General features: G+C 47.5%; 1 protein-coding gene across 9 annotated transcripts in view; it reads left to right on the top strand.

Moving 5' to 3' along the window:
• The window catches only part of LOC129823553 (ankyrin repeat domain-containing protein 12-like), a 56,850-nt gene extending 40,308 nt beyond the window's left edge, over positions 1 to 16,542 (top strand). For 3 of the 9 annotated variants that reach the window (XM_055882379.1, XM_055882376.1, XM_055882377.1), the window contains 9 exons: positions 110 to 313; positions 1,584 to 1,726; positions 2,178 to 2,328; positions 2,904 to 7,456; positions 8,084 to 8,329; positions 9,870 to 9,968; positions 10,330 to 10,506; positions 12,628 to 12,726; positions 13,140 to 16,542. In XM_055882379.1, coding sequence (XP_055738354.1) covers positions 110 to 313; positions 1,584 to 1,726; positions 2,178 to 2,328; positions 2,904 to 7,456; positions 8,084 to 8,329; positions 9,870 to 9,968; positions 10,330 to 10,506; positions 12,628 to 12,726; positions 13,140 to 13,325 — 5,858 coding nt within the window. In that variant the 3' untranslated portion in view covers positions 13,326 to 16,542. The remainder of the gene's footprint in view (positions 1 to 109; positions 314 to 1,583; positions 1,727 to 2,177; positions 2,329 to 2,903; positions 7,457 to 8,083; positions 8,330 to 9,869; positions 9,969 to 10,329; positions 10,507 to 12,627; positions 12,727 to 13,139) is intronic. The other 6 variants (XR_008754644.1, XR_008754645.1, XR_008754643.1 and 3 more) reach the window with 6 other exon arrangements.
• The last annotated feature ends 11,058 nt before the right edge of the window (positions 16,543 to 27,600 follow it).

Genomic DNA, 27,600 nt, shown 5'->3' with positions numbered 1-27,600 from the left:
AGCCTTAAAGCTAATGGACCTCCGTGTCAGTTTGTTTTGGTTGAGTGTTAGATCATCCCCTTCTATTTTGACTCTTCCTCTCTCCCCTCCTCCTCGTCCTCCTCCTCAGACTCGACCCCTAGCCACCCGTCCCAGGCCCACCCGATGCAGAAGAAGCTCCCCAGCAGCACGGCCTCCAGAGCGAGGGACAAGGTGAACAAGAGGAACGAGCGTGGCGAGACGACGCTACACATGGCCGCCATACGAGGGGACGCCAAACAGGTCAAGGAGCTTATCAGCCTCGGGGCTGACGTCAACATTAAAGACTTCGCAGGTAGAGGAACACCTGGACACCCTTGATACAACGATAAGAGTCTTTTATAGTGAAGAGATTTGCAGAAGTGTTGAGGATTCAGTTCGTACTCAATGTTACGTTGTCCAGTAGTACTTGTTTAAATGTATCCCATAGAAACAATCAAGTATTTCATAAGTACTGTGTAGTACGGGGCGGCAGGGTAGCCTAGTGGTTAGAGTGTAGGGTAGCCTAGTGGTTAGAGTGTAGGGTAGCCTAGTGGTTAGAGTGTAGGGTAGCCTAGTGGTTAGAGTGTAGGGGCGGCAGGGTAGCCTAGTGGTTAGAGTGTTGGGGCGGCAGGGTAGCCTAGTGGTTAGAGTGTAGGGGCGGCAGGGTAGCCTAGTGGTTAGAGTGTAGGGTAGCCTAGTGGTTAGAGTGTAGGGGCGGCAGGGTAGCCTAGTGGTTAGAGTGTAGGGTAGCCTAGTGGTTAGAGTGTAGGGTAGCCTAGTGGTTAGAGTGTAGGGTAGCCTAGTGGTTAGAGTGTTGGGGCGGCAGGGTAGCCTAGTGGTTAGAGTGTAGGGTAGTCTAGTGGTTAGAGTGTAGGGTAGTCTAGTGGTTAGAGTGTAGGGTAGCCTAGTGGTTAGAGTGTAGGGTAGCCTAGTGGTTAGAGTGTAGGGTAGCCTAGTGGTTAGAGTGTAGGGTAGCCTAGTGGTTAGAGTGTAGGGTAGCCTAGTGGTTAGAGTGTTGGGGCGGCAGGGTAGCCTAGTGGTTAGAGTGTAGGGGCGGCAGGGTAGCCTAGTGGTTAGAGTGTAGGGTAGCCTAGTGGTTAGAGTGTAGGGTAGCCTAGTGGTTAGAGTGTAGGGTAGCCTAGTGGTTAGAGTGTAGGGGCGGCAGGGTAGCCTAGTGGTTAGAGTGTAGGGTTGCCTAGTGGTTAGAGTGTAGGGTAGCCTAGTGGTTAGAGTGTTGGGGCGGCAGGGTAGCCTAGTGGTTAGAGTGTAGGGGCGGCAGGGTAGCCTAGTGGTTAGAGTGTAGGGTAGCCTAGTGGTTAGAGTGTAGGGGCGGCAGGGTAGCCTAGTGGTTAGAGCGTTGGACTAGTAACCGAAAGGTTGCTAGATCGAATCCCCCGAGCTGACGAGGTAAAAATCTGTCGTTCTGCCCCTGAACAAGGCAGTTAACCCACTGTTCCTAGGCCGTCATTGTAAATAAGAATTTGTTCTTAACTGACTTGCCTAGTTAAATAAAAGGTGAAAAAAAAAAAAAATAGTATGATAATTATGTTATTACAATTTTTTTTAAATGCATCTTCTGTCAGGCTGGACGCCCCTTCACGAGGCGTGTAACCTTGGTTTCTTCGACGTGGCCAAGGTCCTGATTGCAGCCGGAGCAGAAGTCAACACTCAGGGTCTGGATGATGACACTCCGCTTCACGACGCCTCCAGCAGTGGACACACAGACGTAAGGTTTACTACCGCTGCTCATCCCCCTCTCCCGCTCGCTCGCTGTATAACCAGGATTAAGTTAACTGACCCAGTCTGTCAACTATAACCATCGACCGGTAGTAATGATGATACAACTTGGTCTAAAGAAAACACACGTCATTTTTTTTAATATATCAAATGTATTTATAAAGCCCTACTTATATCAGCTGATATCTCAAAGTGCTGTACAGAAACCCAGCCTAAAACCCCAAACAGCAAGCAATGCAGGTGTAGAAGCACGGTGGCTAGGGAAACCTCCCTAGAAAGGCCAGAACCTAGGAAGAAACCTAGAGAGGAACCAGGCTATGAGGGGTGGCCAGATGTATATTTCTTGCTCTTATCCTAAACCCAGGAATTTCCACAATGATCTGTTCATTCAGGACCATAACGGGTTCACTAACCACTTGTCCTATTCTCTTCCCGTCTAGATTGTGAAGCTGCTGCTGACACACGGAGGAAATGCGTTCCAGGCCAACAAGCGAGGGGAGCGGCCTGTCGACGTAGCCGATTCTCAGGCGCTGGAGCTCCTCCTAAAGGGAGAGGTGCCCCTCTCCGACCCAGAGGATAGCCTCCCCTCAGGTAAGGTGTCCCGTAGAGGATAGCCTCCCCTCGGGTAGGGGGTCCCGTAGAGGATAGCCTCCCCTCGGGTAGGGGGTCCCGTAGAGGATAGCCTCCCCTCGGGTAGGGGGTCCCGTAGAGGATAGCCTCCCCTCGGGTAGGGGGTCCCGTAGAGGATAGCCTCCCCTCGGGTAGGGGGTACCGTAGAGGATAGCCTCCCCTCGGGTAGGGGGTCCCGTAGAGGATAGCCTCCCCTCGGGTAGGGGGTCCCGTAGAGTTGTTTGTCTTTAAAAGAAAGTTGTTCCTTTGTCATTATTTGGTGTGTTTTTATCATATTTTTTTAAAAGTTTATATTTTGTGATTTCAAAAATAAAGGTGTGTGTGTGTTCTCTCATTTGTTAAATTTGCTTACATATGGTAATTTACCTTTTTAATCAAACTTAATTTAAAAACAAGGTTGTAGTCATCCTGTGTTCCTCAAAACTATACAAACACTGGCAATCAAATGATTCCTTTCCTTCTCCCTCAGCTCTCTACGGAGGATGTGTCGATCGTTCAGGTTTTAATTCCTCTATTTTCCTACGTTCTCCCTACAGAGTCAGAAGGCCCTCCGTCGGTGAACCCCTCCAGCGTGGACGTTGATGACGACAACCTGGATGACTCGGAAAAGGACTCTGACGGAAAACAGAGCACCGTGAAGGCCTCATCCTCCATGTCCGGCCTGGATGAGTACGAGTTCAAAGACGAAGAGGACTTGAGTAAAGCCCTGAACGATCGACACATCCTCCGGAGAGAGCTGAGGGAGAAGGAAAGGAATCATTTGGTGAAGCAGAGCAATAAAGGGGACGGGAGCGGCTCAGTCCAGTCCTCTAAGTCTAAGAAGACGAAGACGTCGTCCCGTGTTCGCTACTGCAGCTCGGATAGTTCCAGTGATGAGATGGAGATGCCAAAAGAGAGAAGGAGCTCTCCGACCTGCTCCAACGGCTCTGAGGGACACAAGGCGTCAGAAGCCAGCAGGACTAAGAAAGAGAACCTCTGCAGCCTCACGACTTCCGAACAAAAAGACAAAAACAGCAAAGTCAAGAAAAAGAACAAGAACCAGAGCAAGAACAAGGAGAACCAAGAGGACGAGAAGGAGAACAGCAAAGCTCTGGTGTTTTCCGTAGCCACCGTGTCTGTGTCGGAGACACACATGGACAAGAACAGCCGAGGACTCTGTGGGGACGAGGACTCGTTCAAGATCTCCTTCAGTCCCAAGGACGACTCATCCGTCCACCTTTTCCACCTGTCCGCCACCGTCAAGTCCCCGAAGCTCAACCACGGCCTGGCCGACAAGCAGCCGTCCTCCAACCCGCTCAAACAAGAGAACGCCAAGATGACGTGCGTCTCGATTGCCGAAGGCCCCTGTCCGCCGGATGATGTCAAGTACAACCACTACAACCCAGAGTCTGAGTTCTGCACGGAGAGCTCCAGTAGTAAAGGCTGCAAGCACAAGGAGAAGAGCAAGCACCAGCGGAAGGACGTCGCCGTGGACTGTAGTGTTGGGGGTGGCGGCTCCAGTCCGCATAATAAAGAACGCAGCGTGGCCCACGGTGTGAACAGCTCTGACGGCGGTGCCTTACGGAAGACCGACAAAGATGGCAAAGTGGTCAAAAAACATAAACTAAAACACAAGGAGAAGAACAACCACTGCAGGGAGTATGAGGCGGACAGGGAGAGGAACCGCCACCGGCAGAAGGAGGGCGGCAGGAAGGACGGCCAAAGGAACCAGGAGTTCGACAGGGAGTTCTGGAAAGAGAACTTCTTCAATGATGACGAACCTCTGCCTCCAGGGAAAACTGAGAGCGAGACCGAGAGGGAGGACGGCTCTCCTGTGAAGGAAGAGAAATACCCCTCTAGCAGCAGCAAGGAGACGAGGCTGAGAGAGGTGCAAGAGAAGGATAAAGACAAGGTGGGGAAGGAAACCGCTGCTGTCTGTAAAGAGAAAGGAGGAAAAGATGGGAAGCCCAGTGAGCGTGAGGAGAGGACCGAGTGCCTCAGCTCTGGACGGACTACCTCTCTTCCTGAGGAGACGCAGGATAACACTACAAGCGTGAAAAATGAACCGGAGGATAAACCGGTAACGGAGACCACGTCTACGGCTGCTCTAGACCGACTGGATGCGTCTGAGAAAGACCAGCGGGACAAATCTGACAGGAGGCCTTCTGTAAAGGAACGGGAGACTGAAAAGACTGATAAAAAGAATCCCGATAAGGACAAGAAGGTTAAGATGGAGCATCTGGAGAAATCAGAGAATTCACAAAATTCCATGGATCGCTGGAGGGAGAAGGAGAGGATGGCGTCTGGCTCATCTCATTCGTCCCCTGGTGACAAGAACCACAAAGAGAGCGAAAGGCTCAGAGCCTCGTCCACGACAAAAAAACACGAGGAGAGCAAGGACAAGAAGAGCAAAGAGAAGCCGGACAAGAAGAGCGAGAGGGAGAGGGAGTACAGAGACAAAGACAGGATAGGCTGGGATAACAAAGGAAAACCACCTTCAGAGAAATACACTGATCAAAGTAAATTGGATCGTGCTAAGGAGAAAGACAAAGACTGCGATAAGAAGAAAAGGGAAAAATCTAAAGACGGCTCTTCATCTTCCTCCAGCTCTAACCTGAAGCTCCCCTTGGAGGAGAAGAAAGGCTATGTGTCTGAAAGTGGCAAGACTACACCAGCAAAACTGCTAAAGGAGGAGGTCCTGAAAACGCCAGAGAAAGACAGAGACCGAAGAGACAGAGAATCCAGAGACTTTGACCGGCACAGAGATCGAGACAAAGATCGTCACAAGAGCGACAAGGACCGTTTCAAGGAGGGTAGCAAGGCCTGTAAGACCAAATCCAACGAGACTGAGACTGACCGAGACAACAGGTCCAAAGCTAAAGCCTCGCCTGCCACTCGGGAAGAGAAACGCCCCAAAGAGAAACGCCTGGTCAACGAGGACCTGAGGCAGACCAGCTTCGAACGCATGCTGAGTCTAAAGGACCAGGAGATTGAACAGTGGCACCGGAAGCATCTAGAAAAGATCAAACAGAAGGAGAGAGAGAGGATGAAACAACGACCCTCCTCTACGACGACAGACCCAGGGAAGCTCAAAAGCAAAGCCAAGACGACGTCCTTGTCTTCTGGAGAACCGTGTTCGAGCAAAGAACTGCTTCGCTCTAAAAGCTCCGAAGGCTCTGGCGACGCTCATGGCCGGGACCGAGACAAACCTATAAAGGAGAGCACCAGCTCCAGGACCATGTCCCTCGACGGGAAGACACTCACCTCCCTCAGTGGGAAGTTGATGGCTGGTATTGAGAACAGCTTGAGCAGGTCCCCCAGGCCGGAGAGCGAGCGGTCGGGTCTCATGTCCAGGTCCGTGTCCATGTTCTCCATGGCCAGTTCTGAGGACTCCTGTCAGGCAACCGTGTTGACGCCGAGACCCGTAGAGTACGACTCGGATATGACCCTGGAAGCCTCCCAGGACTCTCAGCCGCTTTTCCTACTGTCTTCCCTCCTCTCACAGTCTAGATCACCTGTCGTTCTCGACAAAGACCACAACGGTCTTCTAGACTCAGCGCAAGGTAACAGGACTCCGCTGCACAGCCGACACACTTCCCCCTACCTTATAGCTATTCTGGACGAGGACTCAAACTCTGCGACAGCAAGTAAACATTTTGAAACTCTGTCAAAGGGTGGCGTGGTGCCTTCTGCTCAACCAAATGAAGAGCCTTCAAGTTTTCAGCTTCCTTCAGAAACCTGTGCAGATCCGGAGGAGAGCCAGAGTCAAAAGGGTCCTATTCAGATGCTTCCAAATCTCCCTAACGCAAGAACATATGCCGATCTCAACACTGAGAGTGAAGGTAACACCGCTCCAAGAAGAAATGCAGATCTCAACACTGAGAGTAAAGGTAACACCGCTCCCGGTGTCCATCTTCCACCTCAAGCGTCCAACACCAGAGATCCTCTTGTAAAGGACTCCTCAACACTTCAGCAGGCTAGTGTCCCACAGCTAGCTACATCAGAACAGAGAGGGTTTTCTTCCACCTCCACCTCCGATCCTCTCCTAATACGGGACGTCCAGTGTATCCCCGTGGAGACCTTCACTGCGGCGCCTGAATGTAGCACGAAGTACTTGCCCTCTGAGGACATGACGCCACTGGTGACATTATCTTCTCTATCCTGTCAACTTCCGTTCTCCAGCACCGAAACCACCTCATCTCTCTCTGCTAGCCAGTTATGGGAAACCCTTCCAAACACCGGTATGGTGACCTCACAGCAGATGAAGACAGAGATTGGTGGAGCTTTGGCTCTTGATCCTAAAGATAAAACTCCATTTGAGAGTGCAGCCAGCAGCGCTGAAAGCAGAGCAGCTGTAGAGAGCCTCGACAGTGTGTTAGGAGCGTCTAGACCAGGATGGATGGACAACCCAATAGTCTCCACTAGCAGCACAGAAACACCACCCGGTGTTAGTACAGAGGAGTCCATGCAGAGTGCTGGTAGAACCAATGAATGTCAAGAGGACATGGACACTGACGCAAGCGTCCAGGATTGTAAGCAATCCAGATTCTCCAGTGACGTTGTCGATTCCGGCGATCTTCAGCCGGGAAAAAACGATCATGCTAGCCAGCATACACCATCTACTGTGTTGCGATGGCCGTGCCTTGAACACAAATCGGAAGAAACTTCTGATACATCTGACAACACATTGGAGAAGAGCAGAGGTCCTGAGGTCATGTCAACAGGAAGGACTAGTTGTCAATCTTCATCAGAGGGCAGTAATATGGTCCCCATCCCTGAGGTGAAACCAGAGCCATGCCCAGAGCCAATGGAAGTGGCTTCTACCTCTGAGGAGAGATCAGAAGGACAGACACTGTCCGGTTCTTCTGGACAGTGTAGTAACTTCCAGCAAGGCTCCCAGACAGACCAGAGTGGTAGTTACAGCAGCAGTGGGGTCTCTGCTAGCTCTTCGCCCCAGTCTGGGGACAGAGACTCTGACTCCTCCGGGGCTAAGGCCAAGGTCCGCTCCGTAACCATCGAGGATGGCCAGGACGTCCAGCAGACCCACCCCAGGAAGAGGAAAATGCCAAGGATGTCTACCTCAAACCAGGCCGGAGGCAGCACACAACAGGTGGGTTCCTCTGGAGGATAATGGAGGGGGAGAGGTTGGAGGTGAGGGAGGAATAGAGGGATGGGGTGTATGGTTGAAAGGGAATGAGGTTTAGGAGGGAAACGGGGAGGAAGTGGAAAGGAAGAAGAGAGAGGATGGAGGGGATATTGGAGCGGCAGGTTTAGGAAAGGTGAGGATACTGGTTCGGTAGGTTTAGGAAAGGTGAGGATACTGGAGTGTAGGTTTAGGAAAGGTGAGGATACTGGAGCGGCAGGTTTAGGAAAGGTGAGGATACTGGTTCGGTATCTGGTCCCGTGTGGCTCAGTTGGTAGAGCATGGCGCTTGCAACGCCAGGGTTGTGGGTTCAATTCCCACGGGGGGACCAGGATGAATATGTATGAAATTTTCAATTTGTAACTCGCTCTGGATAAGAGCGTCTGCTAAATGATGTAAATGTAAAAATGTAAATGTTTAGGAAAGGGTTGACATTCGGGACAAAATATCTCATCTTTGGAACAGTAAAGTTTCTTGTCTCCTCTACCTACCTTAGCGTATGCCTCTACCTTGGTGTATGCCTCCTCTACCAACCTTAGCGTATAGGTCTCCTCTACCTTATCTTACTGTATGTCTCTTCTCGTCTTTGCTCAGGAGAAGCCTCAGCCGTCTCTGGCGTCCATCGTTGACTCTCTGAAGCTGGAGGAGATTCAGCCGTACCAGACGGAGAGGGCCAACCCTTACTACGAGTTCCTGCACATCCGCAAGAAGATCGAGGAGAAGCATAAAGTGTTGCTGAGCGTCATCCCCCAGCCGCCGCAGTATTACGACGAATACATGACGTTTACTGGATCGTACCTGCTAGACGGGAACCCGTTCGGCAAACTCTGTATTCCAACTGTGAGTCTGGAGTTTGATCATTAAAGGGTTCGGTACTCCTTGACTGAAAATATCTATTGACACTTAAGAGTGCATCTCCACTCCTGTGTCCTCTCTTGTATCTCCTCTGTCCTCTCTTGTATCTCCTTTGTCCTCTCTTGTATCTCCTCTCTTGTATATCCTCGTATCTGCTCTGTCCTCTGTTGTATCTCCTCTCTTGTATGTCCTCGTATCTGCTCGGTCCTCTCTTGTATCTCCTCTGTCCTCTCTTGTATCTCCTCTGTCCTCTCTTGTATCTCCTTTGTCCTCTCTTGTATGTCCTCTGTCCTCTCTTGTATGTCCTCTGTCCTCTCTTGTATCTCCTCGGTCCTCTCTTGTATCTCCTCTGTCCTCTCGTGTATCTCCTCTGTCCTCTCGTGTATCTCCTCGGTCCTCTCTTGTATCTGCTCGGTCCTCTCTTGTATCGGTCCTCTCTTGTATCTCCTCTGTCCTCTCGTGTATCTGCTCTGTCCTCTCTTGTATCTGCTCTCTTGTATCTCCTCTGTCCTCTTGTATCTCCTCTGTCCTCTCTTGTATCTCCTCTGTCCTCTCTTGTATCTCCTCTGTCCTCTCTTGTATCTGCTCTGTCCTCTCTTGTATCTGCTCTGTCCTCTCTTGTATCTCCTCTGTCTTCTCTTGTATCTGCTCGGTCCTCTCTTGTATCTGCTCTCTTGTATCTGCTCGGTCCTCTCTTGTATCTGCTCGGTCCTCTCTTGTATCTGCTCGGTCCTCTCTTGTATCTCCTCGGTCCTCTCTTGTATCTGCTCGGTCCTCTCTTGTATCTGCTCGGTCCTCTCTTGTATCTGCTCAGTCCTCTCTTGTATCTGCTCGGTCCTCTCTTGTATCTGCTCGGTCCTCTCTTGTATCTGCTCGGTCCTCTCTTGTATCTGCTCGGTCCTCTCTTGTATCTGCTCGGTCCTCTCTTGTATCTGCTCGGTCCTCTCTTGTATCTGCTCTCTTGTATGTCCTCTTGTATCTGCTCTGTCCTCTCTTGTATCTGCTCTGTCCTCTCTTGTATCTCCTCTCTTGTATGTCCTCTTGTATCTGCTCGGTCCTCTCTTGTATCCCCTCTGTCCTCTCTTGTATCTCCTCTCTCCTCTCTTGTATCTCCTCTGTCCTCTCTTGTATCTGCTCTGTCCTCTCTTGTATCTGCTCTGTCCTCTCTTGTATCTGCTCGGTCCTCTCTTGTATCTGCTCGGTCCTCTCTTGTATCTGCTCGGTCCTCTCTTGTATCTGCTCGGTCCTCTCTTGTATCTCCTCGGTCCTCTCTTGTATGTCCTCGTATCTCCTCTCTTGTATCTCCTCTCTTGTATGTCCTCTTGTATCTCCTCTCTTGTATGTCCTCTTGTATCTGCTCGGTCCTCTCTTGTATCTCCTCTCTTTTCCCATTGAATGTTTCTTTATCACTAATGTTCTCCACTCAAGACACTCCTGCATTTAAAGGGTGCTATTAAACAGTCTTCAAATGTCTCATGATGTTGAACTGTTTGTAATGTTTATATTAATTTGTCTCTCTTAACAGATAACTCCCCCTCCGTCTCTTCCGGACCAACTGAAGGAGATGTTTAAACAACAGGAGATTGTTCGTATGAAGCTACGGTTGCAACACAGCATTGAACGGGTATGTGGAGTAAATTTAAACTCAGTCCCATTTCATTTTTCCTTTTTATAGCTTTATTTTTTTATTTTAAACTATTATTATTTTATTTTATTTTTGTTTTATTTTAAAGTTTATTTTATAAACTTGAGCTTGATCGTACTTTTTTAGGAACTGTTATTTACGTCGAATACTGTTTGACGTTACAAATACAAGTAGGAGACGCTTTAGTTTTATCTTCTCTGTTTTCTTCTGTCTCAACTATTAAACTAAACTCCACCCTTTTCAGTCCTTTATGAATTATTAATAATAATAATGAATTATTAAACAAAGGCATCCACTCCTTATTCTAGTCTAACTCAACTCCCCCTCTTCTCTCTTCCAGGAAAAGTTAATCGTTTCCAACGAACAGGAAGTGTTACGAGTTCACTACCGGGCTGCCAGAACACTAGCCAATCAGACGCTCCCGTTTAGTGCGTGCACCGTGCTATTGGACGCCGAGGTGTACAACATGCCGCAGGATCCCCAGCCGTGTGGCATGATGTCACGTTCTGTAGAATCAGTAAGTTGGCATCAATACGTCACATTTTTTATTTAAATGTAAATAATGTAGAATTCCTAAGTTGGCATTAATCAACTAAAAGAATGTATTTATAAATCCCTTTGTTAACAACAGTTGTATTTTAATATTTTTTTTATTTTTTTAAATACATTTTTTCCCCTTTTCTCCCCAATTTTCGTGGTATCCAATCGCTAGTAATTACTATCTTGTCTCATCGCTACAACTCCCGTACGGGCTCGGGAGAGACGAAGGTCGAAAGCCATGCGTCCTCCCTACCGGGCAAACCCACCCTAACCCGGACGACGCTAGCCCAATTGTGCGTCGCCCCACGGACCTCCCGGTCGCGGCCGGCTGCGACAGAGCCTGGGCGTGAACCCAGAGACTCTGGTGGCGCAGTTAGCACTGCCATGCTCTAGACCACTGCGCCACCCGGGAGGCCTCATGAAGCAAACACTCAGTGATTTACAGTTGACACAGTGCTTTCACAACAAATGTTTTTTTAAACCGTAATGGGTTTAACAGCTGTAACTAATGCTGCCAGTTCTGATCCGTAATGGGTTTAACAGCTGTAACTGATGCTGCCAGTTCTGATCCGTAATGGGTTTAACAGCTGTAACTAATGCTGCCAGTTCTGATCCGTAATGGGTTTAACAGCTGTAACTAATGCTGCCAGTTCTGATCCGTAATGGGTTTAACAGCTGTAACTAATTCTGCCAGTTCTGATCCAGAATGGGTTTAACAGCTGTAACTAATGCTGCCAGTTCTGATCCGTAATGGGTTTAACAGCTGTAACTGATGCTGCCAGTTCTGATCCGTAATGGGTTTAACAGCTGTAACTAATGCTGCCAGTTCTGATCCGTAATGGGTTTAACAGCTGTAACTGATGCTGCCAGTTCTGATCCGTAATGGGTTTAACAGCTGTAACTAATGCTGCCAGTTCTGATCCGTAATGGGTTTAACAGCTGTAACTAATGCTGCCAGTTCTGATCCGTAATGGGTTTAACAGCTGTAACTAATGCTGCCAGTTCTGATCCAGAATGGGTTTAACAGCTGTAACTAATGCTGCCAGTTCTGATCCGTAATGGGTTTAACAGCTGTAACTGATGCTGCCAGTTCTGATCCGTAATGGGTTTAACAGCTGTAACTAATGCTGCCAGTTCTGATCCAGAATGGGTTTAACAGCTGTAACTAATGCTGCCAGTTCTGATCCGTAATGGGTTTAACAGCTGTAACTAATGCTGCCAGTTCTGATCCAGAATGGGTTTAACAGCTGTAACTGATGCTGCAGAAGCCAAAAATAGCATTATAAATATTCACTTACCTTTGATCTTCATCAGAATGCACTCCCAGGAATCCCAGTTCCACAATAAATGTTTTTTTTGTTCTATGAAGTCCGTCATTTATGTCCAAATACCTCCTTTTTGTTAGCGCGTTTAGCCCAGTAATCAAAATTCATGGCGCGCGGTCACTAGGTGCAGACAGTCAAAAAGTTCCGTTACAGTCCGTAGAAACATGCCAAACGAAGTATTGAATCAATCTTTAGGATGTTTTTAACATAAATCTTCAATAATGTTCCAACTGGAGAATTCCTTTGTCTTCAGAAATGCAATGGAACGCAAGCTAACTCTCTCGCGTGAACACGCCTGGTCAGCTCGTGGCTCTCTGGCAGACCTCTGACTCATTCCCGTCTCCTTCGGCCCCACTTCACATTAGAAGCATCAAACAAGGTTCTAAAGACTGTTGACATCTAGTGGAAGCCTTAGGAAGTGCAATATGACCCCATTTCCACTGTCTTGGATAGGCAAAGAGTTGAAAAGCTACGAACCTCAGATTTCCCACTTCCTGGTTGGAGTTTTTCCTCAGGTTTTTGCCTGCCATATGAGTTCTGTTATACTCACAGACATCATTCAAACAGTTTTAGAAACTTCCGAGTGTTTTCTATTCAAATCTATTACTAATATGCATATCCTCGCATCTGGGCCTGAGTAGCAGGCAGTTTACTCTGGGCACGCTTTTCATCCGGATGTAAAAATACTGCCCCCTACCCAAGAGAGGTTAACAGAGCTGTAACTAACGCAACCAGTTGTGGCTAACATTGTATTATCAATGTTGTGTTTCCAGGGTGACCAAGATGGCAAGACGTCTGTGAGGGATCGTTTCAACGCCCGCCAGTTTATGTCCTGGTTGCAAGACGTGGACGACAAGTTCGATAAACTCAAGGTAAGCTTGGTCTTTGTAAACGTGGCTTGCAGCAGTGAAAACTAATGTTGGAACGTAATACCCAAAGTCCTCTATGGTGGTATGTTATATTCATCCGTTCGGTACGATGCAGTAAGTGGCTACATATCGGGGTTTGGAGAGAGCTTGAAGTCACTATTTCTGATAGTACTTCTCGTTTTGAAATGCTTGTTTTGCCAAATGAACATCTCAATAATGTCAAAATGGTCTGAATTGGGTTTTAGGGTGAAGTTCGTGTCTCATACCTTTCTCCTTCTCTCCGTAACCCTTCTCTCCGTAACCCTTCTCTCCGTAACCCTTCTCTCCGTAACCCTTCTCTCCGTAACCCTTCTCTCCGTAACCCTTCTCTCCGTAACCCTTCTCCATCTTATTAATATCCCCCTCTCCCTCTCCAGACGTGTCTTCTGATGCGGCAGCAGCACGAGGCAGCAGCTCTTAATGCGGTCCAGCGTCTCCATTGGCAGCTGAAACTCCAGGAGCTGGATCCAGTCATGTACAAGTCCACCTCCATCTTCGAGATACCCGAGTTCTACATCCCCCTGGTAGAGGTCAACGACGACTTTGACCTCACGCCCATATGACCCGTGACCTTTAGGCTACACGACCCACGGTAAGGGTCAGGCAGAGGACTGATGAGGACGGATCATCTAGTGGCCATCTACCTCTAACAGGGATGAAGTGATGGAGGGGGTCACATGTTAGAAGGAATGAAGTAGAGAGAAGCAAGGTCAAGCACTGAAGTTGACGGAACTTGGATAGAGGGCACGGCTCTTGGGGGTGCGTGGTAGAGGGCACGGCTCTTGGGGGTGCGTGGTAGAGGGCACGGCTCTTGGGGGTGCGTGGTAGAGGGCACGGCTCTTGGGGGTGCGTGGTAGAGGGCACGGCTCTTGGGGGTGCGTGTTAGAGGGCACGGCTCTTGGGGGTGCGTGGTAGAGGGCACCGCCCTGTGGAGACGGCCATCCCTCTGCCCGCTGCACCTTCCTCACCAGGCAGGGTTACGAAAAAAAGAATTAAATTCTACTTTTGTTTTCAAGTGCGTTTTGTTCAATACATAATGTACAGACTTGTGCTCTTAATTATTATTTTTTAACTTATTTTCTACGTAAAGATTTGCATTTGTAAATAACCCATGTAATTATGGTTTTAAACTTGTACAGGAAAAATAAAGTAATAGATATTTTAATCGTAAAAGGTTATGTTTTGTCTGGACCAAAGTTGGTTTTTATATCGAGTCGGTCTCAAGTTCCTTGTCGTTATTATTGTTAACGTCGATGTTATTGACTCTTTAAGCATGTGTTGGATCCGATTTGGTTCTATTGTTTCTTCCGTCTCCATTTCCCCTCTGGACTGCAGTTGGACTGGACTGCACCACAACCAGGTGTTAATTCTAATGCAGTTGGATCCACACACCAGGTGTTAATTCTAATGGGAGTTGGATCCACACACCAGGTGTTAATTCTAATGCAGTTGGATCCACAACCAGGTGTTAATTCTAATGGGAGTTGGATCCACAACCAGGTGTTAATTCTAATGGGAGTTGGATCCACAACCAGGTGTTAATTCTAATGGGAGTTGGATCCACACACCAGGTGTTAATTCTAATGCAGTTGGATCCACAACCAGGTGTTAATTCTAATGGGAGTTGGATCCACACACCAGGTGTTAATTCTAATGGGAGTTGGATCCACACACCAGGTGTTAACTCTAATGGGAGTTGGATCCACACACCAGGTGTTAATTCTAATGGGAGTTGGATCCACACACCAGGTGTTAATTCTAATGGGAGTTGGATCCACACACCAGGTGTTAATTCTAATGGGAGTTGGATCCACACACCAGGTGTTAACTCTAATGGGAGTTGGATCCACACACCAGGTGTTAATTCTAATGGGAGTTGGATCCACACACCAGGTGTTAATTCTAATGGGAGTTGGATCCACACACCAGGTGTTAATTCTAATGGGAGTTGGATCCACAACCAGGTGTTAATTCTAATGGGAGTTGGATCCACAACCAGGTGTTAATTCTAATGGGAGTTGGATCCACAACCAGGTGTTAATTCTAATGGGAGTTGGATCCACAACCAGGTGTTAATTCTAATGGGAGTTGGATCCACAACCAGGTGTTAATTCTAATGGGAGTTGGATCCACACACCAGGTGTTAATTCTAATGGGAGTTGGATCCACACACCAGGTGTTAATTCTAATGGGAGTTGGATCCACACACCAGGTGTTAATTCTAATGGGAGTTGGATCCACACACCAGGTGTTAATTCTAATGGGAGTTGGATCCACACACCAGGTGTTAATTCTAATGGGAGTTGGATCCACACACCAGGTGTTAATTCTAATGGGAGTTGGATCCACACACCAGGTGTTAATTCTAATGGGAGTTGGATCCACAACCAGGTGTTAACTCTAATGGGAGTTGGATCCACAACCAGGTGTTAACTCTAATGGGAGTTGGATCCACACACCAGGTGTTAATTCTAATGGGAGTTGGATCCACACACCAGGTGTTAATTCTAATGGGAGTTGGATCCACACACCAGGTGTTAATTCTAATGGGAGTTGGATCCACACACCAGGTGTTAATTCTAATGGGAGTTGGATCCACACACCAGGTGTTAATTCTAATGCAGTTGGATACACACACCAGGTGTTAATTCTAATGGGAGTTGGATCCACACACCAGGTGTTAACTCTAATGGGAGTTGGATACACACACCAGGTGTTAATTCTAATGGGAGTTGGATCCACACACCAGGTGTTAATTCTAATGGGAGTTGGATCCACACACCAGGTGTTAATTCTAATGGGAGTTGGATCCACACACCAGGTGTTAATTCTAAGTTGTGGTTTTTGGGATGCTGTGCCATGCTGTTGTCGTTGCAGGCTGGTACCTTTTACTCCCTGATCCCAGAAGAAGCTGTACCGTGGACTGTTCTGATTTTATTGAAGGTTTAACCGAAGTCATTCGTCATCATTCACTCCCCTCGTTTGCAACAAAAGAGTGCGTCTGAAATGGCAACCTATTCCCTATATAGTGCACTACTTTTTATCAGGAACCTACAGTGGGGAGAAGAAGTATTTGATACACTGCCGATTTTGCAGGTTTTCCTACTTACAAAGCATGTAGAGGTCTGTCATTTTTATCATAGGTACACTTCAACTGTGAGAGACGGAATCTAAAACAAAAATCCAGAAAGTCACATTGTATGAATTTTAAGTAATTAATTTGTATTTTATTGCATGACATAAGTATTTGATCACCTACCAACCAGTAAGAATTCCGGCTCTCACAGACCTGTTAGTTTTTCTACAGTTTTCAACTGCTCTCACAGTTGAAGTGGTACCTATGATAAAAATTACAGACCTCTACATGCTTTGTAAGTAGGAAACCCTGCAAAATCAGCAGTGTATCAAATACTTCTTCTCCCCACTGTATATACCGGCTCTAGTGAAAAGTAGTGCACTATACAGGGTGCTATTTGGGATACTGGAACACTCCGTGTACAGCCTCTCTAACCCGTGTGTGTGTGTGTGTGTGTGTGTGTGTGGTCCGGTGGTTGTGTCATTAAAAAATAAGTTTGTTGTGGCTTCTATAAGGAGAATTAAATAACGTGCTTTTCCAGTTCTAATGTCATGTCACAACAGAAACCTATTTTTTCAAACGTAAAATGCCTTTTTGAACGAAAGTTCTACAAAAATATGTCTATTTTAATATTTACTTGTTACATGACGTGTACATATTTGTAATATATAATTGAATAAATTTTATTGGTTGTGAATTCAAAATCTCGTTTTGGTTTCATCCGCTTTTTTTTTTGTGTGTCTATTAGTAAACTGTTATTGTTGTGTTTTTATTTGCCTGATGACTACTGCTGAATTTTATTATTATTATTATTTATTCATTATCAATCGCTCCAATAAACGCTTGTGGACGTTTGTGAGGCTAGGGTTTCATGTGTACAGAGGGGGAGGAATTCGTATTTTGTAAAGTGAGTGTTTTTCTTCAGCAGAGTCTGCCGGTAGGTGGCGACATACTCATCCCAGTAATGATGTACCAAAATCAATGCTGTTAAATTGTTTGCCGTTTTTATAAATGGGTTCAACCAGACGTTAAGCTCCTGAATGGATCTGTCCCTTACTGACTTGTGTTGATTTGCCTAACTAACATCTCCCCTCTACAATAGAAAAATAAGATGTGTATATTACCTTGTGTGGGAAGCACATCAGGGAAGCGTCTCTCAGCGGGGGATGCCTTTACTCTGCTACTTGATGGCTTCCCGAGTTGCCCTTTCACCCCTAACGTGTACAGAATGCCCCCCCCCCCCCCCCCCCCCGTTCACGGGTTCTCTTGAAGAGCCAACCAACCCCGCCACACTGATTCGTATCACCTGCCTTACCCTCCTGTCCAGCCAATTGGAGATCGAGGACTTCAGTGCCCAAAAGACTGTTCTATTATGGGCAGCGCCATTGATCACGTTCACCATTTTGAAGTAGGTAACAGGCTGGGGTTTCCTACGGGTTAAGGAAGGATCACATCATTCCATCCAGGTCAGAAGGTGGGATCAGCCAATGAACGATCCTTGTGAGCAAAAAAAAACATTCTATTGTCAACCAATCATTAGGGTGTTTCTGTTTGACCCACGTGAACGTGACCCGAATACATGACTGAAACAGGAAGCAACTTTGCTGCAGTTCATATACTACAGTGGAGTAATACAAAATGAATGTGATATTTGAGGCTTTCGCTTAATGATTGCGTGTATGATTTAAGTTTGTGGGTGCGTGGTATGAAGGTTTGAGATGTGTTTATTTCGACATTATAAAGACCGGTGTTTTGGATGCATGCCAAACTGTTAGTGCCAACAAAGCTGTCCCAACAGCAGAGCTTTCTTTCCAGCACCATGGAGTGAATCCTTACTACCTCTACACCTGGCTATCAGCGGAGCCTTGACTGGCAGTAAAACAGTTCAGTCAGCCTCGTTTACTGCCTTTAAAAAAAAATATTTAGCTGAAATGGCTGACTTGCTTAAACAAATGTGGTTTCTACTGACAATTGAGATGTACACACTATGGCATAAAGGGACGACAAGCGGATGAGGCCATCTGTAATTTATATTAAGACATTCATGAGCGAGCTAGGACGGACGTTGTCAGTATAACTATTTATTCAGCACTTTTGAAATGTAAAGTTACAGAATTCAGAACATGGGCCATTTTCTTACAGTAAACAAAGGGGGCGTATAAGCAGACATTGAAAGCTCTTACAATATTCAATGATTTCATTTCTCTAAAATTGGCTATAGGCTAAATGTGCGTCACAAAGTTAGAACACTAAACTAAGTTTTGAGGGAGGAAAGGGACCAAATTATTAGGGTAAGGCACATGGGCTACTAACAGCTTACTACACAACAAACACTTATGTTTACCGTAGCTAAGGAAGTAGTACTGTAGCAGGGATGGGCGCGAAGAAAATTTAAGGAGAGGTTGTACAAAAATGTTCAGATTAATAATACTGCCATTGAGAAAATCCCAAAACAAATCGAGACATGATCTCTTTCAAGGTCCGACTCACAAAAAGAAGCATTCTTGCGTTCTTACTACCGCTATTCAAAGTGCTCTGAACAAGTTAAAGGGGAATCGTTCACAAACATTGGCACATCCGATGATAGTATCGGTCACGTGTTTTCGGGACCGTCCCTTGGTCGTATTCTCTCGGCGCAGAAACCTCAGAGATCAATTGGTAAACTCAGATTTACCACCCCTGAGATATCCCTGCACACAACGTCTATTTGCGCCCTCTACTGGATGGAAACTATAGGTGCAATGACACTTACAAATGTAGATCTTTCAAACAGGGAAACAGATCCCAGTCAATGGTGTAAATCACGCGCAACACCAAGGCAGTTATTTATCTTATAACTTGTCCTTTATGTGGGTAAAACAAAGCGCGAATTAAAAGTACGTCTCTCGGAGCATCGTAGCACCATTAGGTGCAAAAACTCGTCTTACCCAGTTACGGCCCACTTTCTGGGAAGAAAACCACTCGATTTCGTCCCTACGTTACATTAGGCATCGAACGTGTCACCCTCCCTAGGAGAGGGGGTGACCTCGACAATTTCTTGTTAAAACGAGAGGCTACCTGGATCTTTCATTTAAAGACCCTTACTCCCTTCGGTCTCAACGTAGACTTTGGTCTGAAGCCATTACTGTGATTTTGCTATTGTAAATGTGTGTAGGCTTATGTAGCCAAATTTGATCTATGATCGTATGCATTTATGTTTTTATATATGTTCTATTTATATCTGTAAATTAACCAATGATATCAAGCCACACCCGGCCTTGAATACAGACACCTGTGTGTGTCCTTTGACACTATATAAACTAGTGACCTGGAGTGATGGTCATTATGCCCTGATTAAGACAGCTTGTTTGTCCAAACGTTGGTTATCAGGTTATTACATCTGAGCTCCTAGTGTGTGATACTTTTCTTTTTAAGTGTTCTACTCCGATAGCCAGCACCTCTCCTAAACAGGTGTTCTACTCCGATAGCCAGCACCTCTCCTAAACAGGTGTTCTACTCTGCTAGCCAGCACCTCTCCTAAACAGGTGTTTTACTCAGCTAGCCAGCACCTCTCCTAAACAGGTGTTCTACTCTGCTAGTCAGCACCTCTCCTAAACAGGTGTTCTACTCCGCTAGCCAGCACCTCTCCTAAACAGGTGTTCTACTCTGTTAGCCAGCACCTCTCCTAAACAGGTGTTCTACTCTGCTAGCCAGCACCTCTCCTAAACAGGTGTTCTACTCTGCTAGCCAGCACCTCTCCTAAACAGGTGTTCTACTCTGCTGGTCAGCACCTCTCCTAAACAGGTGTTTTACTCAGCTAGTCAGCACCTCTCCTAAACAGGTGTTCTACTCCGCTAGCCAGCACCTCTCCTAAACAGGTGTTCTACTCTGCTAGTCAGCACCTCTCCTAAACAGGTGTTCTACTCCGCTAGTCAGCACCTCTCCTAAACAGGTGTTCTACTCTGCTAGCCAGCACCTCTCCTAAACAGGTGTTCTACTCCGCTAGCCAGCACCTCTCCTAAACAGGTGTTCTACTCCGATAGCCAGCACCTCTCCTAAACAGGTGTTCTACTCCGCTAGCCAGCACCTCTCCTAAACAGGTGTTCTACTCTGCTAGTCAGCACCTCTCCTAAACAGGTGTTCTACTCTGCTAGTCAGCACCTCTCCTAAACAGGTGTTCTACTCTGCTAGCCAGCACCTCTCCTAAACAGGTGTTCTACTCCGCTAGCCAGCACCTCTCCTAAACAGGTGTTCTACTCCGCTAGCCAGCACCTCTCCTAAACAGGTGTTCTACTCCGCTAGCCAGCACCTCTCCTAAACAGGTGTTCTACTCCGCTAGCCAGCACCTCTCCTAAACAGGTGTTCTACTCCGCTAGCCAGCACCTCACCTAAACAGGTGTTCTACTCCGCTAGCCAGCACCTCTCCTAAACAGGTGTTCTACTCCGCTAGCCAGCACCTCTCCTAAACAGGTGTTCTACTCTGCTAGCCAGCACCTCTCCTAAACAGGTGTTCTACTCCGATAGCCAGCACCTCTCCTAAACAGGTGTTCTACTCCGCTAGCCAGCACCTCTCCTAAACAGGTGTTCTACTCTGCTAGTCAGCACCTCTCCTAAACAGGTGTTCTACTCTGCTAGTCAGCACCTCTCCTAAACAGGTGTTCTACTCTGCTAGCCAGCACCTCTCCTAAACAGGTGTTCTACTCAGCTAGCCAGCACCTCACCTAAACAGGTGTTCTATTCCGCTAGCCAGCACCTCTCCTAAACAGGGGTTCTACTCCGCTAGCCAGCACCTCTCCTAAACAGGTGTTCTACTCCGCTAGCCAGCACCTCTCCTAAACAGGTGTTCTACTCCGCTAGCCAGCACCTCTCCTAAACAGGTGTTCTACTCTGCTAGCCAGCACCTCTCCTAAACAGGTGTTCTACTCCGCTAGCCAGCACCTCTCCTAAACAGGTGTTCTACTCTGCTAGCCAGGACCTCACCTAAACAGGTGTTCTACTCCGCTAGCCAACACCTCTCCTAAACAGGTGTTCTACTCAGCTAGCCAGCACCTCTCCTAAACAGGTGTTCTACTCCGCTAGCCAGCACCTCTCCTAAACAGGTGTTATACTCCACTAGCCAGCACCTCTCCTAAACAGGTGTTCTACTCTGCTAGCCAGGACCTCACCTAAACAGGTGTTCTACTCCGCTAGTCAGCACCTCTCCTAAACAGGTGTTCTACTCTGCTAGTCAGCACCTCTCCTAAACAGGTGTTCTACTCCGCTAGCCAGCACCTCTCCTAAACAGGTGTTCTACTCCGCTAGTCAGCACCTCTCCTAAACAGGTGTTCTACTCTGCTAGTCAGCACCTCTCCTAATCAGGTGTTCTACTCTGCTAGCCAGCACCTCTCCTAAACAGGTGTTCTACTCTGCTAGCCAGCACCTCTCCTAAACAGGTGTTCTACTCCGCTAGCCAGCACCTCTCCTAAACAGGTGTTCTACTCCGCTAGCCAGCACCTCTCCTAAACAGGTGTTCTACGCTGCTAGCCAGCACCTCTCCTAAACAGGTGTTCTACTCTGCTAGCCAGCACCTCTCCTAAACAGGTGTTCTACTCCGATAGCCAGCACCTCTCCTAAACAGGTGTTCTACTCCGCTAGCCAGCACCTCTCCTAAACAGGTGTTCTACTCTGCTAGTCAGCACCTCTCCTAAACAGGTGTTCTACTCTGCTAGTCAGCACCTCTCCTAAACAGGTGTTCTACTCTGCTAGCCAGCACCTCTCCTAAACAGGTGTTCTACTCAGCTAGCCAGCACCTCACCTAAACAGGTGTTCTATTCCGCTAGCCAGCACCTCTCCTAAACAGGTGTTCTACTCCGCTAGCCAGCACCTCTCCTAAACAGGTGTTCTACTCCGCTAGCCAGCACCTCTCCTAAACAGGTGTTCTACTCCGCTAGCCAGCACCTCTCCTAAACAGGTGTTCTACTCTGCTAGCCAGCACCTCTCCTAAACAGGTGTTCTACTCTGCTAGCCAGGACCTCACCTAAACAGGTGTTCTACTCCGCTAGCCAACACCTCTCCTAAACAGGTGTTCTACTCTGCTAGCCAGCACCTCACCTAAACAGGTGTTCTACTCTGCTAGCCAGCACCTCACCTAAACAGGTGTTCTACTCCGCTAGCCAGCACCTCTCCTAAACAGGTGTTCTACTCCGCTAGCCAGCACCTCTCCTAAACAGGTGTTCTACTCTGCTAGCCAGCACCTCTCCTAAACAGGTGTTTTACTCAGCTAGCCAGCACCTCTCCTAAACAGGTGTTCTACTCCGCTAGCCAGCACCTCTCCTAAACAGGTGTTCTACTCTGCTAGCCAGCACCTCTCCTAAACAGGTGTTCTACTCTGCTAGCCAGCACCTCTCCTAAACAGGTGTTCTACTCTGCTAGCCAGCACCTCTCCTAAACAGGTGTTCTACTCCGCTAGCCAGCACCTCTCCTAAACAGGTGTTCTACTCTGCTAGCCAGCACCTCTCCTAACCAGGTGTTCTACTCTGCTAGCCAGCACCTCTCCTAAACAGGTGTTCTACTCTGCTAGTCAGCACCTCTCCTAACCAGGTGTTCTACTCTGCTAGCCAGCACCTCTCCTAAACAGGTGTTCTACTCTGCTAGCCAGCACCTCTCCTAAACAGGTGTTCTACTCTGCTAGTCAGCACCTCTCCTAACCAGGTGTTCTACTCTGCTAGCCAGCACCTCTCCTAGACAGGTGTTCTACTCTGCTAGCCAGCACCTCTCCTAAACAGGTGTTCTACTCTGCACCTCTCCTAAACAGGTGTTCTACTCTGCTAGCCAGCACCTCTTCTAAACAGGTGTTCTACTCCGCTAGCCAGCACCTCTCCTAGACAGGTGTTCTACTCTGCTAGCCAGCACCTCTCCTAAACAGGTGTTCTACTCTGCACCTCTCCTAAACAGGTGTTCTACTCTGCTAGTCAGCACCTCTCCTAGACAGGTGTTCTACTCTGCTAGCCAGCACCTCTTCTAAACAGGTGTTCTACTCCGCTAGCCAGCACCTCTCCTAGACAGGTGTTCTACTCTGCTAGCCAGCACCTCTCCTAAACAGGTGTTCTACTCTGCACCTCTCCTAACCAGGTGTTCTACTCTGCTAGCCAGCACCTCTCCTAGACAGGTGTTCTACTCTGCTAGCCAGCACCTCTCCTAAACAGGTGTTCTACTCTGCTAGCCAGCACCTCTCCTAAACAGGTGTTCTACTCTGCACCTCTCCTAAACAGCTGTTCTACACTGCTAGTCAGCACCTCTCATAACCAGGTGTTCTACTCTGCTAGCCAGCACCTCTCCTAGACAGGTGTTCTACTCCGCTAGCCAGCACCTCTCCTAAACAGGTGTTCTACTCCGCTAGCCAGCACCTCTCCTAAACAGGTGTTCTACTCTGCTAGCCAGCACCTCTCCTAAACAGGTGTTCTACTCCGCTAGCCAGGACCTCACCTAAACAGGTGTTCTACTCCGCTAGCCAACACCTCTCCTAAACAGGTGTTCTACTCAGCTAGCCAGCACCTCTCCTAAACAGGTGTTCTACTCCGCTAGCCAGCACCTCTCCTAAACAGGTGTTCTACTCTGCTAGCCAGCACCTCTCCTAAACAGGTGTTCTACTCTGCTAGCCAGCACCTCTCCTAAACAGGTGTTCTACTCCGCTAGCCAGCACCTCTCCTAAACAGGTGTTCTACTCTGCTAGCCAGCACCTCTCCTAAACAGGTGTTCTACTCTGCTAGTCAGCACCTCTCCTAATCAGGTGTTCTACTCTGCTAGCCAGCACCTCTCCTAAACAGGTGTTCTACTCTGCTAGCCAGCACCTCTCCTAAACAGGTGTTCTACTCCGCTAGCCAGCACCTCTCCTAAACAGGTGTTCTACTCCGCTAGCCAGCACCTCTCCTAAACAGGTGTTCTACTCCGCTAGCCAGCACCTCACCTAAACAGGTGTTCTACTCCGCTAGCCAGCACCTCTCCTAAACAGGTGTTCTACTCCGCTAGCCAGCACCTCTCCTAAACAGGTGTTCTACGCTGCTAGCCAGCACCTCTCCTAAACAGGTGTTCTACTCTGCTAGCCAGCACCTCTCCTAAACAGGTGTTCTACTCCGATAGCCAGCACCTCTCCTAAACAGGTGTTCTACTCCGCTAGCCAGCACCTCTCCTAAACAGGTGTTCTACTCTGCTAGTCAGCACCTCTCCTAAACAGGTGTTCTACTCTGCTAGTCAGCACCTCTCCTAAACAGGTGTTCTACTCTGCTAGCCAGCACCTCTCCTAAACAGGTGTTCTACTCAGCTAGCCAGCACCTCACCTAAACAGGTGTTCTATTCCGCTAGCCAGCACCTCTCCTAAACAGGTGTTCTACTCCGCTAGCCAGCACCTCTCCTAAACAGGTGTTCTACTCCGCTAGCCAGCACCTCTCCTAAACAGGTGTTCTACTCCGCTAGCCAGCACCTCTCCTAAACAGGTGTTCTACTCTGCTAGCCAGCACCTCTCCTAAACAGGTGTTCTACTCTGCTAGCCAGGACCTCACCTAAACAGGTGTTCTACTCCGCTAGCCAACACCTCTCCTAAACAGGTGTTCTACTCTGCTAGCCAGCACCTCACCTAAACAGGTGTTCTACTCTGCTAGCCAGCACCTCACCTAAACAGGTGTTCTACTCCGCTAGCCAGCACCTCTCCTAAACAGGTGTTCTACTCCGCTAGCCAGCACCTCTCCTAAACAGGTCTTCTACTCTGCTAGCCAGCACCTCTCCTAAACAGGTGTTTTACTCAGCTAGCCAGCACCTCTCCTAAACAGGTGTTCTACTCCGCTAGCCAGCACCTCTCCTAAACAGGTGTTCTACTCTGCTAGCCAGCACCTCTCCTAAACAGGTGTTCTACTCTGCTAGCCAGCACCTCTCCTAAACAGGTGTTCTACTCTGCTAGCCAGCACCTCTCCTAAACAGGTGTTCTACTCCGCTAGCCAGCACCTCTCCTAAACAGGTGTTCTACTCTGCTAGCCAGCACCTCTCCTAACCAGGTGTTCTACTCTGCTAGCCAGCACCTCTCCTAAACAGGTGTTCTACTCTGCTAGTCAGCACCTCTCCTAACCAGGTGTTCTACTCTGCTAGCCAGCACCTCTCCTAAACAGGTGTTCTACTCTGCTAGCCAGCACCTCTCCTAAACAGGTGTTCTACTCTGCTAGTCAGCACCTCTCCTAACCAGGTGTTCTACTCTGCTAGCCAGCACCTCTCCTAGACAGGTGTTCTACTCTGCTAGCCAGCACCTCTCCTAAACAGGTGTTCTACTCTGCACCTCTCCTAAACAGGTGTTCTACTCTGCTAGCCAGCACCTCTCCTAAACAGGTGTTCTACTCTGCTAGTCAGCACCTCTCCTAAACAGGTGTTCTACTCTGCTAGTCAGCACCTCTCCTAAACAGGTGTTCTACTCTGCACCTCTCCTAAACAGGTGTTCTACTCTGCTAGCCAGCACCTCTCCTAAACAGGTGTTCTACTCTGCTAGTCAGCACCTCTCCTAAACAGGTGTTCTACTCTGCTAGCCAGCACCTCTCCTAAACAGGTGTTCTACTCTGCTAGCCAGCACCGCTCCTAAACAGGTGTTCTACTCTGCTAGTCAGCACCTCTCCTAGACAGGTGTTCTACTCTGCTAGCCAGCACCTCTTCTAAACAGGTGTTCTACTCCGCTAGCCAGCACCTCTCCTAGACAGGTGTTCTACTCTGCTAGCCAGCACCTCTCCTAGACAGGTGTTCTACTCTGCTAGCCAGCACCTCTCCTAAACAGGTGTTCTACTCTGCTAGCCAGCACCTCTCCTAAACAGGTGTTCTACTCTGCACCTCTCCTAAACAGGTGTTCTACACTGCTAGTCAGCACCTCTCATAACCAGGTGTTCTACTCTGCTAGCCAGCACCTCTCCTAGACAGGTGTTCTACTCTGCTAGCCAGCACCTCTCCTAAACAGGTGTTCTACTCCGCTAGCCAGCACCTCTCCTAAACAGGTGTTCTACTCCGCTAGCCAGCACCTCTCCTAAACAGGTGTTCTACTCTGCTAGCCAGCACCTCTCCTAAACAGGTGTTCTACTCCGCTAGCCAGCACCTCTCCTAAACAGGTGTTCTATTCCGCTAGCCAGCACCTCTCCTAAACAGGTGTTCTACTCCGCTAGCCAGCACCTCTCCTAAACAGGTGTTCTATTCCGCTAGCCAGCACCTCTCCTAAACAGGTGTTCTACTCCGCTAGCTCAACACAAACCCATACACTCTACCAAAACCCCCTATACCATACCACCACCCCAGACGAGACAACTATACACAAACATCCCCCCTGTCACACCCTGACCTAACCAAAATATTACAGAAAACAAAGATAACTAAGGCCAGGGCGTGACAGTTTATAGTTTTGTTGTAACGATTGTCCTCTTCGTCTGAGGAGGAGTAGGAAATATCAGACCAATGTGCAGCGTGGTAAGTGTCCATAATTAGATTTTTAATAAATCAACTGAACACTGAACAAAATAACAAAAGCACAAACAAACAAGCGAAACAGTTCTACATGGTGAAACACAGACACAGAAAATAACTACCCACAACCCATTGTGGGAAAACAGGCTACCGAAAAGTATGAATCTCAATCAGAGACAACGATCGACACCTGCCTCTGATTGAGAACCATACTAGGCCAAACACATAGAAATATAACATACAGAACAAAACATAGAATAACAACATAGAATGCCCACCCCAACTCACGCCCTGACCAACTAAAAATAAAGACATAAAAAAGGAACTAAGGTCAGAACGTGACATTTGTTTAATGTTGTGTTAGTGTATGTAAGTTGTTTTGTCTGAAACGTTGTTCCTCCTGCTGCTATTGGACCAGGTCTCTCTTGGAAAATAGATATTATCTCAATGAGAAAAAACCTGTATAAATAGGGTAAAATAAGGTAAAATGTAATTTTAAAAATTATTATAATAATTCTACAGCATTGAAACATATTGGTATGAGCAAAACTGTTAGGATTTGAAATTTTATTGTTTATTAATGAATCTGTCGTTATTTAAATGGATCCGCTGTATAACTGGTTTAATCCTCAACATAAGATTATTTTCATATTGTAAAAAAGGCTTTCGTAGCTTCCCATGGCTGTGAAAAATAACGTGTCAAACTGAATAATATTGTTTCCTTATTAGTCGTCGTCTCAAAAAATACAAGTAAAACCTCCCACAAAATGTTGTATCTTCTCAAACAAACAATCAAAATGTATTTCGGTCTCTTTAAAAAATGTGTCAGTGATATACAGAGCTTGACATTGAGTCACAATTAGCAAGTTAGCATCACCATAACGCAAATGTTGGAAATGTTGCCATTATATTCTCCACTGCTTGTCCTCTCCTCATACCTTTACTGAGTTGAAAGTTAATACATTATTTATTATCTTGTACTAAACTTTCTTTCTGTCCCATCCGGGTCTTTTTTTCTAGTCAGTTTCTCTCTCTGAACATAAAAGTAACAGACGAGATGACGGCCGTCACGTGACAGTGAGCGTTTCGGGTTGCTCCAACTGTTTTCCGTTATGTTTTGGGACGGTGGTCATCATGGTGCTTTCAAGGCACCTGGGAACTCGGGTAAAACAGAGGGCAAATTATGACGTCGATGATCTTAAAGTCGAAAAAGTAGAAAAGATCCCAGAGTTTCCGAGTTGGATGACAGTTCAAAACGATTTTTTCCCCCCAGTCGAAGATATTTCTTTCCCCCCCGAGTTCCCAGTTGTCTTGAACGCACT

Source organism: Salvelinus fontinalis, chromosome 26, assembly GCF_029448725.1.
Source record: "Salvelinus fontinalis isolate EN_2023a chromosome 26, ASM2944872v1, whole genome shotgun sequence".
NCBI classification, from domain to species: domain Eukaryota; kingdom Metazoa; phylum Chordata; class Actinopteri; order Salmoniformes; family Salmonidae; genus Salvelinus; species Salvelinus fontinalis.
This window is presented reverse-complemented; position numbering and strand designations above follow the sequence as displayed.